At 40.6% G+C, this 18,545-nt stretch overlaps 1 protein-coding gene across 1 annotated transcript in view; it reads left to right on the forward strand.

The window, feature by feature from the left end:
* slc12a2 (solute carrier family 12 member 2) overlaps positions 1-18,545 on the forward strand; it is a 112,852-nt gene that overhangs the window by 64,921 nt on the left and 29,386 nt on the right. The window contains exons 13-17 of the mRNA XM_049603991.1: positions 321-422; positions 4,558-4,713; positions 8,049-8,148; positions 11,876-11,987; positions 18,039-18,179. Of these exons, the coding sequence (XP_049459948.1) occupies positions 321-422; positions 4,558-4,713; positions 8,049-8,148; positions 11,876-11,987; positions 18,039-18,179 (611 nt within the window). The remainder of the gene's footprint in view (positions 1-320; positions 423-4,557; positions 4,714-8,048; positions 8,149-11,875; positions 11,988-18,038; positions 18,180-18,545) is intronic.

Raw genomic sequence — 18,545 nt, forward strand, 5'->3', positions numbered from 1 at the left:
GGAGGGAAATGGGTGCACAGACATGAATGTAAACTGTAAGAGAAACTTGGGCTAGTGAAAAGGTCTGTGTACCAGAATTATAAGGAGTGAATATCTTCACCAAATTTGATGCCAATGTTTTGGATTTTTGCACTGGACCAAAGTGTTGGATGGTATAAGGAATGCACTGGCTGGCTAGTTACACTGAGTTCTTGATGCCAGCGTTGAGTCAAATTAGAGGCCTTTTTTGTTGCTGTTCCTTAAAGAACTAGAGGTCATGAAGTTTGAGTTTTGGCCCTTTCTGAGTTGACTGATTTCTTTCTGGTGTTTTCCTCTTGCAGCTGAGTTGAACGTCATTGCCCCCATCATCTCCAACTTTTTCTTGGCATCCTATGCCTTGATCAACTTTTCTGTATTCCATGCCTCACTGGCAAACTCACCAGGTAAGATCAAAAAAAGAATTAAAATGTGCTAATCCAGAAATGAAAGCTGCAGAAGAACTCATCGTAAGAGACAAGTCTTGTCTGATTGTAGAAACGAGCGGCTTATCAGCTGTGATGGCAGAGTCACCAGTCATATGGTACTTAACAATGATGGTGATGGGAAATGAGGGGTTTTCAAGGGATTACTCTGATGCACTCTACAGTTCAGGGCATGTTTATCTGCTCTAAGAGCTTAGAAATAATATTTTACAGCTCATGAGGCTAGTCCTATCCTAGAATGGCTGTTGTGAATCTAGCAGAAAATCTGAGTTAGAATTACTGTGTATTTTCAAAGTGTACTGCAGAAGCAGTCAGATGATCATTTACATGACTTGCCATTTTTTCAATACGATAATTGATCAACATGGCTGTTAATGTGCCAGTGTAAGCTAAGTGACAAATTTTCAACTGTTGTGCCATTGGCCAGTTGTTGAATGATCTATAAAAATGACTACAAAAGCGCACACAGTAGAGTGCAGATTTCCTGCTAATAGGCACTGTATGTGAAATGCAGATATAATATGATTTTTTTTAGATTAATGTATTTTTAATAACCAAAACAATCACAATTGTTTGATCTATGTTGTTACTGACATATTTGGCCTGAATATTTGAAATGGTTTCAATGCTCATTTTCATTTTCAGTTTACTCAGTCAGCCTCTAAGTCAGCTTCTAACCAAGAAAAGGAAAGAAAATTTGTTGTCACCGTTGTCGTCGTCAATGCCATATTTTAGTTTTGTTCTATTTATATTTTATGAAAATTTGAATGGTATTTTATTATATTTTATTTTATTTAACCTTAATTTAGCCAGAAAAACCTCTTTAGATCAAAAACCTCTTTTTCTTTTTCCTGAGTATCCTGACCAAGACAGGCAGCAAGAGAAGTTACAGACAGACAACAGAAATACAAATTAATAATAGCTCTAAAACAAGCAATATAAAACACAAAAAGTGATTACTTCAAAGAAAAGCCAAAAAGTATTTTAATATATGCTATAAGTAAGCCTCAATCTTCCCCACGGTATCGAAAATGGAATCGACTGTGGACTGGTGTAGACTATCAATAGTTTTCAAGGTATTGTATTGAAGTTAGAAAATCCAATGATAATAAGAGTCCCTGTTTCATTATTGCTACTATTATTATTATTATCACTAATCAGGGTCCAAAATTAACTCCCACCAAGTGCCAAATTCAGCAGGATTTTCCGTTTGGTGGGTAAATCTCTGAAGGCTGCCTGCCACACTGATGGGTAAATATTTGTACCAAAATAGTCATGTAATAAAAAACTACGCTGAGAGTTTTTCTTCAGTAAAAAATGTGCTTTGCTAGTGGATTTATTTATCCACCGGTCCCATTGGCCAGTGAGTCAAAAGGCTAATTTCAGACACTAAATGTTATATTATCATAAAATGATAAGAAATCTCACCCAGCCTCCCTCCAACCCAGCCCCTCTTCTTCAATCACTCAGCCACTATAATTGTTGCTTTGAAATATTTTTCTACGTAAGTGTGTGGGTCACTGTTACTGCCACACTGCTGCATCAGATGAGTCATTTGATATGATTGGTTTGGTCATGATTAGATGTAGCAGTGGTGTTAAATTGATGTAGAGTGTATCTTTCAGTGTTCTTTTGTTGGATATTCAATGATGAATGCATCACAGCAGTTTACCATGATGATAGAGTAGCATGAATTATCTGTGGATTTACACTGAGGAGAGGGACTGATTTCTGCTCACATACAACTACACAGAAATATCAGAATGTATCAGAATCTTTTTTCAGAGCTGATGTTGTACAGCGTACCCTTTATATTTGCTATTATTTGCTGCTTTTTCCACAAACATTACTCTGTCTTTTTAGTAGCGAAAAAAATAATGTACAAAGTTTTGAGGTAATGTTAGCAGGCTTCTCATTTTTAGCCAGCGCTGACTGTCACTCCAGCAACTGAAAGGTTCAGCTTTGTTTCCATCAGTCATTTAATGAATGACTATTGGGTTAATGTGCTGACTGCAAGCCAGTATCACCAAGGATCATTTGTAAGTAATAAATAGCATGAGACTGTAATAGCACTCTGCGATCATTAATGGACTGTGTGTTTTTGACCAGCAAGTGATGAGTCGCCTCAGTTGCAATAGTCTAGCTGGTTGCATTACATCTACTTCAAGAGTCAGCATCTCCCAGCTCAACTTCTTTAAGACTATCACCATCATGAATCAGGGCCTGCAGTATTTGGTTTAAGTAGCTGCTGAAAGGAAAGTTGTAAAAGTTAGCAGGCCAAAGCTAAGCTTCATTTTCTGAATTTGCATCAAGCGGAATATAAATAGCAGTAGCAAGAACACTGGTGAATTCTCTGGGCAGATAATTTGGCCGGGATCTTAAGACTAAAATTTCAACATGAGGGAAAAAATGTCCATCAACTTTTTCTAGTACCAAGCATCATTGATGTAAACAGAGTTCACCTCCCCTCATCCCGTGGAAAGTCCTTCACTCAGTTGGCACCCAAAACCAGGATGCCATGATGGTCAGGTCTCTGCCAAGATGTGGGCACTCTCCCAAATCCTATTTCATGGGTAGTGGAACAGCCCTAGGTCAAGCTGGGCCAGTCAAGCTTTTATCCCAGCTCTTGTCCGTCTCTTCCTGGGATGGTTACTAGATGGTGTTATGTCTGGCTGGTCTGACTGAGTGGTTGGAAGATGTGGGTGGTGACCATCTAAAGACCCTGCCACCCCAGCCCAGCCAACAGTTGGCCATCGGTCAGTGATGGGTCATTGGTAAGCGCCTGTTGTCGTGGTCGGTATGATGTGTCCCACACCGTCGTCCCTTGTTGGACCCCATCAGCCCCGACGCCAGAGCCAGTGCTGGTTGGCCATCAGCTATAGTATTTGTGGTGTGTTCATGTGCAACATTTGCCCGCAAAACAGACGTCATGAGGCGACACAACAGTTGGATTTTGTTGCCGCTAGTTCTCTCAAGTTTGTCTGGGCCTTAAAGGTCCACTACAACTAATCCAATCCCTGCACCTGCTACTCTAATGTCAGTGAGTGCATCTTTGTCATAGGCCATCCGTGCTCCAGAAACAAATGTGAAAAGAAAACGACAAAAAATAAAATGTGGTGAAGTCATGGGAGGTACTGGCCACCCAATCTGCATGCTCCTAGATTTAGATGAGGTATTATAAATATTGACATATTTTGTAATTTGGGTGAACTTGCCTTTAGACAGTAAACAATAGCTGAATGAAATGCATATCTAGTAGTCGAACTTTTTTGTATTGAGTTCTTTGCTTTTTTCCCCCACAATACCATAGCTCTTGCCGAACTCCAGGTACAGATTCTCTATGTGCTTCTAATTCCTCCAAGCAGGTCATATGATTACAAGGACTTAAATGGTACATGACTAAATTAAAGAGAAGCAGTGAAACAGGCTTGATTTTACTGTCTCTGCAACCATAAACTGTTCCTGCTTCATTCTGTGTCCTGGCCTGGGACACATAAAAGCCCTGCATGGCGCTGTGAGGAACAGCACCATCAATGTACCCTTTATGTCCTATGGTTTGTTTTAGACTCTGTCATTGTGTAACCACACACAGTCTGAATGTTTCCCATCACTAAAATCCTACTAGTCTAGTTTCTGTGATATCCAGTCAACAAATCTGGTCTTTAATAGCTGGTACATAACCTTCTGATCTCCAGTCTAACAGGCTGCTAACTCCCATTCTTTAACCCAAGCACATGTCCAGCTTCCACTGTAACTTTATTCACATTCTTTATTGGCACCATTTCCTAGTTGAAGACCATGTTGATGATGAAAATGTTTCTGTTCATGGAGGATGACCACTGTGTCTCCTTCTTTTTAGTCTTTTGAATTGCAGGTCCAACTTAATTTGGTCCCATTTAAGGAGTATGACAAATCTGACTTCTACTCAACCTTAAACATGAAGTGCATTTCCTCAGTTTACCATAATTAAACATTTTGCAAACAATATGATAAAGATAAAGTATGTGACAGACACTGTGAGTTAGTTTGATCATTTTAAATATCATCAGCCTTTCACTGCAATGTCTTGACTTGTTTTCACTCGTTGGTGGTGTAGGATGGCGCCCCAGCTTCAAATACTACAACATGTGGGTTTCTCTTGCTGGAGCTGTGCTGTGCTGTGTGGTGATGTTCGTCATCAACTGGTGGGCTGCTCTCCTTACCAACGTCATTGTTCTGGGTCTTTTTATCTATGTCAGCTACAAGAAGCCAGGTGAGTTACTGAGAATCATTTCTTGTTTCTAGCCACTGTTAACACCATTAACAGATTTCAGACATTCGTGCACCTCAGAATAATTTTAAAATGGTCTAATTATGAAAACATGATACAATAATGGTTTTAATATGACAACATATGATTATAAAAATGATCAAATTAATTATTTCCCAAATTAAAATCCTAATTTAGTTATTTTGCTTCAGTAACCTGTAGGAATGGGAATCCCCAGAGGAGCCACGATACAATATTATCACAGTACTTAAGTAAGATACAGTGTTATTGCAATTTTAAATATTTTGCGATATGCTGACTATTTCACTGAAATATATTGCATTTTATTACCCTTTTTACAACTGTAAATTATGTCCCCAAAGGAAAGCTTTTATCTAATAAGTTTTCAGTCACTTCATCTCGTTTTCATCTCACTTCACCCATTTTTTGAAAGCAGCAAAATGTATGTAGTGGACTGAAAAAGCAATTGATTATATTATTCTATTAGACTACATAAAGTTTAATTTGTATTTGTCATATTAATAATTTATGTAATAAAGATTCAATACTTGGCACTGCGTGAGGATATGATATTGCCACACAAAAGTATTGCAATACTTGGATGTACTGATTTTTTTTCCCCCTGCCCCTAGTAATCTGTGATTACTTTTAGAAAAAACAAACATTAGATTCTTTCCATATGGAATAAAATGAATTCCAAAAAATATTGCAAAAGTTAACTACTGCAGGTAAATCAAAATATTAGAACTAATAAGTTGAAGATGTGCTATGAAAATTTTGATAATGAGCGTAATGTCCAACAAATCCATATGCCATTTTATACACACAATACTCCGTCTGAGTAAGCTAGGTTTAGTAAATCTATTATCCTGTCTTTGTGCAAAACTATGCAAAATCTAAAAGGTATTGGAAAAGTTAAATGCTGTGGCTCATTGCTTTCACTTATTTAAGTTCAGTTTCCCAGTTTGATCTCAACTGGGCCGGACCAGTAAAATTATTGCATAATAACCCATAAATAATCACACTCCAAATTTTACCCTTTCTTTCAAGTACATTTCGAAGCCATTCATTTACAAAACAGACCAACAGCCTTAGATGTCGCAAGAAAAATAATACAATTTCAACAATATGTCTCAGTTTTTCCACATTTCATCAGTCTACTGCTCACTGTCATTACACTTGCATTAGAGTTGCAATAGTATGAGGTTTTGGTTGAACAGATGTTTTATTACTATAATTGAAACTATTTTGTAACGAAAATATGTGTAAAAAAGTTTCCCCTTTGAAAATAGATAAAATAAATATTGACATGCAAACTAGTACTCGAATACTGGCCCTTGGGCGGGATGTTTGACACCCCTTTTTAGGGCTGGACGATATGGCCTAAAAAAAAATCAGATTCACGATTTAAATCGTTTTTTCCCCCCTCCTAGTTAAAAAAAATATTTGTGGCCTGTGGCACATACCTGGGGTCCAAAACTTTCAGCATGTGAATAAACCCCAGCTTTTCCACGGTAGCCGATATATGGGCACCATATCTCTTGCAATATACATTGCGACTGCATCTGTGATCGCTTTCCACCGGACCCCTTTCTTATCATACAGCAGTAGGGCTGTCAAAATTGCTCAAAAATGACGTTTGAATATTCCTTCTAAAAATAAGTCATAGGTTCGAACCATTCAAATTTTGTTTTTTTTTCACATTATGTCCGCAAAAGGGCAAACTAATACAAGGAAACATACTTGTATATGTATTAATACAAGGAAATATAACTACTTGTAGGTATTTTTATTTCAACATAAATGTCTTTGAAAACATTTACATACCTACACATTAAAACACATAAAACAATTATCTATAACATTACCTTAGAAACAACCGCGGACCTCTCGCTCGCCCCCCCTCTCTGACCTGTCAGGCCACACCGCTCGCGGAAGCGCTGCGAAGAGCCTCGAAGCGAAGCCAGTTTCCTTTCGGCGCCCATGTTAACCAATTGTCCCATCCACACCAGCTGCGCCGTGCCGTGCAGCTCCGTGGCTGGCTCTGGTCTATTTTCTGCACGAGCCACGAGCGAATGTGTCAAGCCGGGTGACGGAGACAACAGCTGGGAGCAGAACCGCTTGTCGACCAGCATGGAGAAATGCGCGTCTGATGTGAACGGAAGTGCTCGGGCTCGTGCGAGAATTTCGGTGCGCTGCGCTTCGCAGCACATCCACGGGTGGTGTGGCCTTATGCAGTGCGTTCAGTGCAACGGCCCAGGCCAACGCCCACTCGCAAAGAGGACAGCTGCAGTGGTGTTATGTAAATGATATGATAATAATCATGATCATGAGCTAAGTCTTTTCTTGATTTCAGTCCAACATTGTGCAGTGTGCAGTCACTCTTCCCAGCGCTGTTTGACTGGAGTTAGCCCTCATGCTAAATTACCATGAAATCACAATGTCTTGTATTTCTTTTATTTCTACATATCGTTAACAGACTACAAGTGACCTCTAACTATCTTTGCTCTCACATTTCCAAAAAAGTTGGAGTCTTCACTTTAAAAAAGTAAAAAATTGTAAACAAAGAAATGTTTATGTATATGAATTATGCCTCATTTCCCCTGCAAGTTGTGGCTCAACTCAATTCACTTTTGTGACCAGTACTTTTCTCTTTTTCGTTTTCCTCTGCAGATAGTTCCCCATCAGTGTAGGCAGGGTTCTTAGCTGATTGTCATAGCGATGCTGCATGAAAGTGCTATGACATCATCTTAACAACACAGCATCTGTTGCTCTGTCCAGGTCTTGCTAAATCCTCATCAGCAACCAAACACATGAATGTCTGCACTTCCTTAACTGAGCACGGCACGTGGTTTTGTGGGCGACCATTTTTAAAAATCTGGGTTGAGGGAATTTACAAAAATTGCAATTGCTATTGACGGTAGCTTGGCTATTTAAAAATGACAGGTTTGTGCATGATGTCTCGTGTTACGCAAGTGAGAAGCCCCTCTGACCAATCAATGTTCTGCTGTGTTTTAATTCCACCACCACAGTACAAGCAGTGGAAATAGGGCTTTAATAAATCACACTGCTACACAGTACTGACATGTCCACCCCAACACACAGCCACGCACATCTTTAAACAAAGCTGACTTGCAGCTCTGAGCACACACCTGTATGCACACTCAGTTTGACATGCAGCTACACACACATATGAGGTCTTCCCATTGCCTTTAACACCACATGGGTCAGACGGCCTTTGGCCCAGCAGGACAACCCATAAACAAACTTCCCAACTGCACTGTGTGTTTCTGCCTGCATGCGTCCTCCCCCTCCAGATGTGAACTGGGGCTCATCGACCCAGGCTCTGACCTATCACCAGGCCCTGACCCACACTCTGCACCTCAGTGGAGTAGAGGACCACATCAAGAACTTCAGGTACAAAACACAAAGAAGCACCCCTACATTCTAACTACACACAGCTGTAGTTACGGTCATTAAAGCTGGACCAGACAGTGTCTGATGAAAAAATCTACTAATCTTATCAGACTGTAGGAACACTTAGTTAAGGCAATGCATGCTAATATTTTAACACATATATATTACCATGCCAGTCGGATGGATCGTCTGTTATGTGCTAAAATATTAGTGAAAGAATAATGTTTGGCACACGAACAAATGCTGCAGTCATCAGAGCATAGAAAAGCCTACTTACTTCATATTTGACATTAATGAACATTTATGGAAAAATGGCTAATAATGTATGTGACAGATCACAACTGCTTCCATAAAGGAATACTGGGGATAGGGCCATGCATTATTCCCTGACTTTAGGAATGCATGAAATTGGATTATTTGGCCGATAACCGATACCAATATCAATATATCCACTTTTGCCCCATCTAATTTTAGTGATCATCAAGTCTCTTCTATAGTGGAATTAACATCGTATTATGCATGCACACTCTTATGTTGATGGCCTACAAGCAGATGGAGACATGAAATACAATACTTTTCAACTAAAGTGATATTCATTCATTGTGCAAAATAGAAACATGTTGGCTGATTCTGATAGCTAATTTTAAAGCCAGTGTTGGCCAATAACGATGATGTGCTGATAATATTGTGCATCCCTTCCTGACATTGTATGAGGCTTATTTATAGGTTATTTGGCATCAATTTTAAAAAAAGACCTTAACCTTAAAGCAACTCTTACCTTTCTTGCATTTCACACAGCACTTAGAAAAAATTTGAACATCCACAACTCCCGCCTCCCTCCAAAGTCCCGTCCTCCTGCTCCTGCAGCTCCACCTCCCTCCATTACGTCTTCATTATAGACGAAGCCGTTGGCAAGGTAACATTAGATACACGGAAGAGGAGAGCGAGTGTAATGTTACAACAAAGACAGTCAAACGCAACCCCAGAGTTTTAAAACTCAACCGGAGTCAGTGATGACTGATGAGTTTTAGAATAAGGTTACAGTGCTAACGTTAGATAGTAGCGTTAACGTTACTAGTAAGTGGAAACGCACAAGGAAGATAACGTTTATGTTTCAGAGGCTACGCTACAGTAGGCTAACGTTAGCCATTAGCAACTGGATGCTGTGTTATCATAATGTTATGAACTGAACTGAACCAGCACAAAAACGAAATGACATTTTGCATACCCCAAGCAAACAAAACAAAAACTCCTCATCCTGAGAGCAGAACTGGAAGCTCCTCTTCACATCACAGCACCATGAATTGTTTGTGTATACACCATGGAGCTTACCAGACGATGCTGCCTTCCTGTCTACTCTGTGTAGTGTTAGCCCCGTTAGCTCAACACCAGAGTCTGATATGTTACCATTCATCCATGTCTCAGTGAACACAAGGATGCAGCAGTCCCTCACTCCGTGGTGAGTGGATCTCCATAGTCAGATGTAATTCATTTTCATGTCCAGTGAGCGGATATTCGCCAGAAGGACACTGGGAACAGCTGGTTTGATGGGGTTAGCTCTTAGCCTAGCTAACCCCTCCGCGCTTCCCCTGCTCCCGCGTCCTATCACAACGCTGCCGGCGTCTCCCCGTCGGGACAGCTCCAGGCGAAACCACGGTCATCTCAGGACTAGCTCGATGTAGCAGGCCAAGCTTGCTACACATCCTGAGCTCTCTTGGTTGTAGCGTTAGATCTCTGCAGCAGTTTCTAATGTCTGTTAGAAACTCGCGACTGTATTGCACTGATGAATTTACTACTTGTTGCATCGTTTCTTTCTTTTGCCAACTGATTTCCCTGTTGGAGCGGCTGGAGGTGGAAGCGGTGGTCCGCATTTGTTTGCTTTTGTTACGGAGAAAAGTTTATATCCACAAGGGTCCCTGTTACTAACCTGTTTGTTGTCTCAGACTCAGGGGTGGAGGGTGTGGGGGGTGGATACGCGAGCGGTTACGTCAGTCGGAGGCCTCCACGTGGGGAAGACAGACAGGACAGGAAAACTCCGACCAATCATTGCATTCGGACCGAATGCAGTGATTGGTTGGAGTTTTCTTAGAACGATATGAGAATGGTATAATTATGAGTTTTCATCTCTAGTGGAATTCACTTACATTTTAGTGTGCCGTCAGCATATTAATAGCATTTTAACCTAAACAAAGAAAAGAAAGGTAAGTGTTGCTTTAATTAAATAGTGTATAGTTGTTAAAGCTCCTGATTTAGATCAGGAACTATCTGATCACAGGATAAGTAAACAAGCCCTAAGACAGGCATTATATGCCAACTTATTGTACTACAGACACATCTTGGTCATTACTGAAAAAAATATTTTGATACTCAGCCCTACAAATGTTTGGGGTTAGGCTTGTCAAAAGTGGTTCATTATTAGATTATAACTTGATCAGATTATCAAGTTGTGGACCTAAGGGAAATTGTTATTGTTGCTGTCACATGAGACACCATGTATTCCGCATCATGGCTAAACTTCAAAAACTTATTTTGTTGGTTGAGAATCACAGCTTGGTAAGGTTTGATTCCCCTGTAAGTTGCTTGATCATGAATATTGAAGCACTCCTTTTGCGAGCCATGTATTGTATGTATTTCATGAAACGGTTGTACAGTTTTGGCATCTCACAGAAATGTGTGAAAGTGGAGACCATAGCAAGCAAAACACCTCTAAGCACGTGCTACGAAGTGTGTCTCATATTTTATACTTCCGTTAGTCACTTTAGTGTAGTGCTCTATGTACACTACGTACTTCTTTCATGGTGCACTAATTTTAATGGGGCAGTGTTGTCTCAAATTGCAATCTGCCATTTTGCAATTAGGCTACTGGAAGTGATGACAACTTCATTTTTTAATCACTTTTTTTCTTGTTCTTCTTGTTCTTGTTCTTCTTCTGGAGCATTATTGCTAACACTTGACCGCTCTCGCCACCCAAACATAAACCAAACTTATACCAAAACATCAATGCTCATTAAAATGTGCCGTTGTAGCTAATTAGCAAGTTAGCTAGCTAATGAATGCTAACATTAGCAAGCAAGCTAACGTTAGCGCTCGCATCATTGTTTACGTTACCAAGTCATTACAGACCCAACAAACATGTATAACTTAAATCTGTACAATGCGGCAGCGTTCCTTGTGGCTGGCTCCCCAGCCTCTTCTGCTGCATCACAAAGATGGTGTCTGTTGAGGTTGAGAAGTGTCCAACATTCCACACTCAACATTTGGACCATTTTGATTGCACCAGTAGTACACTGGATTTTTTTCTTTGGAGTGTGAATGCACTTAGCGCACTTGTGCAGTCAAAATATTAAGTCTTCAGAAGTATTCAATTTGAGGTACACTAATTATTTCTCTATCAACCAATTGTACATGTCTTTATTTTCTGAAAGCTTGTACATGTGGTAATTTTTAGTATGTAATGGTGATAATGTTCCTTTGGACTGTTCCCATGGCAGCAAACCAAGCAGAGGATTAAAACACATCTGATGGTGTCTTCAGCATGACACATGTGTTCCTCTGAGCTCCCTTTTGTCTCGTCTCACTACTTCATTAAATCCCACGGTGCTTAACATATTTGCTTTGATGTGCGCTACTCTGCACCAGCTTGTTTTTTTGTCCTGTGTTAAGAAACTGACTGAAGGTCATAGATGTTGACGTCTTGATGTTTGCTCTTGGATGTGTCTGACTATAGACCCCAGTGTTTGGTGATGACTGGTTACCCAAACTCTCGTCCAGCTCTTCTCGACCTGGTCCACACCTTTACTAAGAACGTAGGCCTGATGATCTGTGGACATATTCGCACAGTAAGTAGATACTCTGCTCTTTTGCCTTTTGTAGTTATGAAATCATACAACACAACACAAGTGGTTTTAAATAGCTTCAGAGACCCACTATGCTCACAACACAACACAACACAAGGCTGGGCGGTATTCGCGGTGACGGTAACATACCGTAGTAAACATGAGCCATGGTACTGCTTTTGTAGTTACCGTCATACAGCAGTACTCCAGCTACCTTCACCTGTCTTAAACACTGAAAATAAAACAAGAATAAATAAAGCAAAAGAGGGAGACATTTTATCACAGAGTTGCAGGCTTTAAACCCCCCCCCTCAGGCCCACCTTCCTTCCCTCTTCCCTCTTCCTTCTAATGTTTATACATACTGTATATATAATGCAGGTACTGTCATTACCTGCATCTCTCTCTCTCTCTCTCTCTCTCTCTCTCTCTCTCTCTCTCTCTCTCTCGCTCTGTCTCATTGTGTCATACGGATTACTGTTAATTTATTATGCTGTTCTGCTGTTTTCCCCATTAAAGGGTTTTTTTGGGGGAGTTTTTCCTTATCCGCTGCGAGGGTCATAAGGACAGAGGGATGCTGTATGCTGTAAAGTCCTGTGAGGCAAATTGTGATTTGTGATATTGGGCTTTATAAATAAAATTTATATATATATATATATATATATATATATATATACATATATATATATAACGTTTTATACACAATAATAGATGACTCGACTCGACTCGACCCAACCCAACCCTACTCCTACTCCTACTCCTACTTCCACTCTACTCTCAGTAATTAAACTTATTATTGGGGGTTCTGGTTGGTACTGAAACTAATGTAATCAAAATTCCTCCTGTATTTGAACCCTTTGCACTCCTGATACCGTAAAAAACCTCAGAGTAATATTTGATCAAGATCTGTCTTTTAATTCTCATTTAAAACAAACCTCACGGACTGCATTTTTTCATCTGCGTAATATTGCGAAAATTAGGCCTATCCTGACCCGAAAAGATGCAGAAAAATTGGTCCACGCTTTTGGTCCATTGGTCCACCTCTAGGCTGGATTACTGTAACTCTCTATTATCAGGTAGCTCTAGTAAGTCCTTAAAAACTCTCCAGCTAATTCAGAATGCAGCAGCACGTATACTAACAGGAACTAAGAAACGAGATCATATTTCTCCTGTTTTAGCTTCTCTGCACTGGCTCCCTGTAAATCCAGAATTGAATTTAAAATCCTACTGTTAACTTATAAAGCTCTAAATGGTCAAGCTCCGTCATATCTTAGAGAGCTCATAGTGCCATATTATCCCACCAGAACACTGTGCTATGAGAACGCAGGGTTACTCGTGGTCCCTAAAGTCTCCAAAAGTAGATCAGGAGCCAGAGCCTTTCAGCTATCAGGCTCCTCTCCTGTGGAATCATCTTTCTGTTACGGTCCGGGAGGCAGACACCGTCTCCACATTTAAGACTAGACTTAAGACTTTCCTCTTTGATAAAGCTAAGAGTTAGGGCTGGCTCAGGCTTGTCCTGTACCAGCCCCTAGTTAGGCTGACTTAGGTCTAGTCTGCCGGAGGACCCCCCTGTAATACACCGGGCACCTTCTCTCCTTCTCTCTCTCTCTCTCTCGTATTCTATTTCTGCATCTTGCTAACTCGGCCATTCTGGATGTCACTAACACAGCTTCTTCTGCGGAGCCTTTGTGCTCCACTGTCTCTCAGATTAACTCATATCGCAGCGGTGCCTGGACAGCGTGACGTGTGTGGTTGTGCTGCTGCCGTGGTCCTGCCAGATGCCTCCTGCTGCTGCTGCCATCATTAGTCATTAGTCATACTTCTTCTGTTATTATACACATATGACTATTGTCACATATGTATACTGCCAGATATTAATACATACTTTCAACATATTGTACCACAGTAGCCAGAACTATAACTATAATATTATTACTTTCAATAATGTTGTAAGCTACTGTCATTACCTGCATCTCTCTCTCTCTCTCTCTCTCTCTCTCTCTCTCTCTCTCTCTCTCTCTCTCTCTCTCTCTCTGTCTCTCTCTCTGTCTCTCTCTCTGTCTCATTGTGTCATGCGGATTACTGTTAATTTATTATGCTGATCTGTTCTGTACGACATCTATTGCACGTCTGTCCGTCCTGGAAGAGGGATCCCTCCTCAGTTGCTCTTCCTGAGGTTTCTACCGTTTTTTTTCCCCGTTAAAGGGTTTTTTTGGGGGAGTTTTTCCTTATCCGCTGCGAGGGTCATAAGGACAGAGGGATGTCGTATGCTGTAAAGCCCTGTGAGGCAAATTGTGATTTGTGATATTGGGCTTTATAAATAAAATTGAAATTGAATTGATATTGCAGCTGTCATACAGCTGTATAAAAAGTTTATGATTATTAAGATAATGCTCCTGCTGTATCTATATCCATCGCAAGTGCTTCAGCAAACTGTCTTTCCCACAAAGGCTGATGTCATTGACTAGCAACCCAACCGAAAGAGAAGTTTAATGGAATACTTCACCCCCCAAATGACATTTTTTTTTTAAATCTTTTTTTTCCAAATCGTTTTTTATCTTTTCACCCTGTGTTGTTCTGAATTTATGAAGAAAACAATTTTTTTCGCATGCCTTCAGTGAAGAAAAAAAAACAAAAACGATTAAAATCTCGATGAATTGAAGGGGGCCCAGTTTTCACATAATTATTGCTATAATTATATATAAACATAAATTTATAAACTCATATAACAAATGCAGTATAACCCAAGTCTGATTTATCCAGTTGCATGCTCAGTACTTCCCAAACACACAGCTCTTTCTGACGGGGAACTAATTAAAAGTTCAGTGAATTTGAACTAACCCTTTAACACACCAAAGTCACACAATAGGAAAAACAAACTACCCATCAAGGCAGTAGTAGAACAGCAGCTGCTGTGTTCAGCAAGATAAAATTACTGTTATTACTGCAATGGAGTCTGGCTGTTAGTTTGTACGGAACTTATAGTGTGTTAACGTTGTACCAGGACACACTTGGAGCACTGTCAGTGGTCGAATTGTTAATTTTTAACAAGGGGGATGCAGTGTAGCTTTGATTTTTTTTTTGCGTGTACACATCATCAAATATGACAGCATAGATGGCATGACCTATACCTGCTGCCTTTAAAAACACAAATAATGCAGTAGTATTGCTATTGCAATACAGACAAAAAAACATTTTAGAGAAAAAGAGTAGTTCTGAAATAGCTGTGAAAATTAATCTTAGAGTCACTCTTATCCTATAGACATTTCCTTAGCCAGTTATAATTTCTCCTTACTTGTGAAGCCTTGGGCTGATAAGTGGTGCTGCTGTCAAGTCCCTATCCTGATACCTGGTTTCTCCCTGTCCCTCTTCTATCTATTGCAATAATATAGATAATAAATGTGCAAAGCAAAATTTCTAAATAAGAATAGTAGTGGTGAAATAGCTGTGGAAATTAACATCAAAGTCACTTTTATGCTATAGATATTTTCTCTCAGCCAGTTATAATCTCTTCTCACCTGTGAAGACCCTGCATGATCATCCTTGCTGGCCTCTGGTCCACTGTCTCCTCCCTGACCCTGCTCTTTATATTGTGACAGTAAAGATTAAAAAAATATGTGCAAAGCAATAGTGAGCACAAGTTCTTATTAAGGAGGAGTGGGTTTATTCCTAGCATGAAACTAGTTAGCAAGCAATTCAATATAGGTAACAATAACATTAGTATTCTTGATAACTAGCTTAACTTGATACATTGGCATCTATTAATTAGTCATCATTTAGCTAACATTATCTACATGCAACAGCATTACTCAACTTACACGGTTTGTTTGGAAGAAACTGCAAGGTTTTTTGCTTCTTTCTGGCCGGCGGACAGAGGGCACAGATATGGGAAATGCGCAGACATGTCCCCTGTGTCCCCCCCTCAAATTACGTCCATGCCTGCACACACAGATTCTAGTTAAACAAGGGGGATGCTTTTTGGTCAATTTTCTAACAAAGGGGATGGCATCCCCCCTCAATTCGACCACTGAGCACTGTCATAATTAATCTATTTAAAACCTGGGATCCTGTTGGCTGAGTAAGGTCATCACTGTTGTCACTTGTTGTCTTAGTGCTGACACTGAATGGAGCCTTGCTCAGTGTAATGTGAGTTTACACCAATGTTTGGACAGCCTGATGGTCAGGTTAAATATCTTGTCCATTTTCCACCACCTATTCCGGTAACTTCTGTCAAGTCATATATTCAACATGCTCCTTACTTGTAGCTAATTTTGTCAAAAGAAGAAGAAGGTATACTTTATTAATCCCCAATCCACATGCACAAACAGGACTTATTCATGCATTAAATGGAGAGATGTCAAAGCGAGGGGGCTACCTTGGACAGGTGCCCCAACAGTTGGGGGTTCAGTGCCTTGCTCAGGGGCAACTCAGCGGTGTTCAGGAAGTGAACTGGCACCTCTCCAGTTACCAGTCCACACTTCATACTTGGTCTGTACAGGGGCTTGAACCAGTGACCCTGGTCTCAAACATATCTTTTACATGTCTCTACTGACATTTCTTTTTCTTAGCTGATATAGGCCCTGATCACACAGAGAGCGTTTTGCAGGTTGCAAAACGGAAGGCACACCACACTGCCTTTTTTAAAAATTGAAAGCCAGTAGTAAAACAAACAAACAAAAAAAAAAGAACACTTCCTGCACCTTTTTATTGTTGCCAGACAACCACCCCATCACCTCCTTAACCTAACCTTCCTGTGTAATCAATCTATCCTAAAATGGATAGGCAGAGGGTACTTGCTGTAGCTTGGTGGAGGGTGAGAGGCTGTCAGCAAATAGTTTGTTGGGCACAGGGAAACTGAGATCTGTGTGGGTACATGAGACCCTAAAAAGGGGGTGGATCACATGGAGTACCACCAGTTGTCCCCCATGACGGCTGTTTACAGGTATATTTTCGGATGACTCGGAAGCAGTTTGACAACCTGCTGTCTATCGTTGGGCTAGCATAAAAAAATGAATACTAACTATAGGGACTCCACGGGTCCTGCCAAGCAACTGAGCACCACCAGTTTCTCCTCCATCGTTTACCGATTGTAAACTCTCAAATCATTTGATTGGACAATGGAGAAAAAAGTGGAGATAACGTGGAGTGCTTTTCTGCTCTGAGTTGAAGTTTTTTCAACTCAAGGAGTACAGAGCACTCCGGCTAAAACACTGGGCGCTGAGAGTGCAGAAACACGAGTCAGCTAGGGGCCTTATGCAGCATATTTTATTGGCCTATGTGCTGACTCTGCTGTCCAGGGTCCATTTTAGTATCAGGGCTTTTTGCATTGTAACAAGACCAACTTTAAACTTCAGAAAAGCTGCTGCAGCAAGCTACTGATCAATGCTGTCTGTTGTTACTTTACAGAAATTCATTGTGAATTCATTTTAAGTTAATTTTCCCTTCAAAAAAAAACATCATCACAGTTGTTTGATTATTTACCTGTCTTTGCGCAGGCACAGTTTAACTCAGTCTGAGTCACCTTAGAGCTCAGAAATGAGCGCATCAGTGAGCCTTGGTTAGCGCGTTTGTTCCACTCCTGTATACACAGTGTAAAAAGCCTTTTACAAATCCCCTGCCAGGCATACAAGCTTCACAATGGAAAGGCCATTTTGACTGATGAATGCAGTCTCTGTGCAGTCCGGAAGCACTGTGTGGAACACGCAGTCCTCCACATGAGGCCTCTGATCAGCCCTCCTGCCTGCTTCTATTGCTTCCAAGTGAAACGGTGTAAACATTCTCAGCTAATGGCATTACAGTTTCCTGGCTGAAGTGCAGCTTTGTGAGCTCTTTTCCCCAGAAATAGACAAAGTTCCGAATGAGGAGATTCAGAGCAGGACTGTGTTCTACAGGTTGAATTCTGCACTATGTGATCTGATTAAATTACACATTCTGTGTTATCTGACCTTGATAATGTGGACCTACAGAATTTCATGCAGGGCTGTGGGATTACTTAGATTTTCTGTGTGTGTGTGTGTGTGTGTGTGTGTGTGTGTGTGTGTGTGTGTGTGTGTCCAGGGCTACAGGAGGCCAAACTTCAAAGATCTGGCCACAGACCAGGCCCGGTACCAACGCTGGCTACTGAAGAATGAGACCAAGGCCTTCTACACACCAGTGTTTGCTGAGGACATGAGGCATGGTACACAGTACCTGCTCCAGGTAGGAGTACAGCACAGTGGTGCTAAGAATGAGATCTCACATGATTTAGCCTCCGTTGAGTAACAGCAAGCAACTGCTCTGCATCTAACGGTTTATGTTTTCCAAGGAAGCATTGCTCAAGTCTCTTGTAGACTTGCACAGCAAGTGCCAGCAAATAACAACAGTCAGCCATGTTGGCTCAGTGTGCTCTGTTTGTTAATGTTTAAGCACATGCTTCTAATGGCACATTTTTAATGATTGTTGAAAAATGTTGCCAATGTTTTATTTTTCTTGGTTGCTGATTGTTCTATTGATTATGTAAGAAGCTATAAACTTTACCTCATGTTTTAAAACTGTCTCAAAAGATCTCAGTTAAACTCAAGTCAA

This window comes from Epinephelus fuscoguttatus, linkage group LG18, assembly GCF_011397635.1.
Source record: "Epinephelus fuscoguttatus linkage group LG18, E.fuscoguttatus.final_Chr_v1".
Taxonomy (NCBI): Eukaryota; Metazoa; Chordata; class Actinopteri; order Perciformes; family Serranidae; genus Epinephelus; species Epinephelus fuscoguttatus.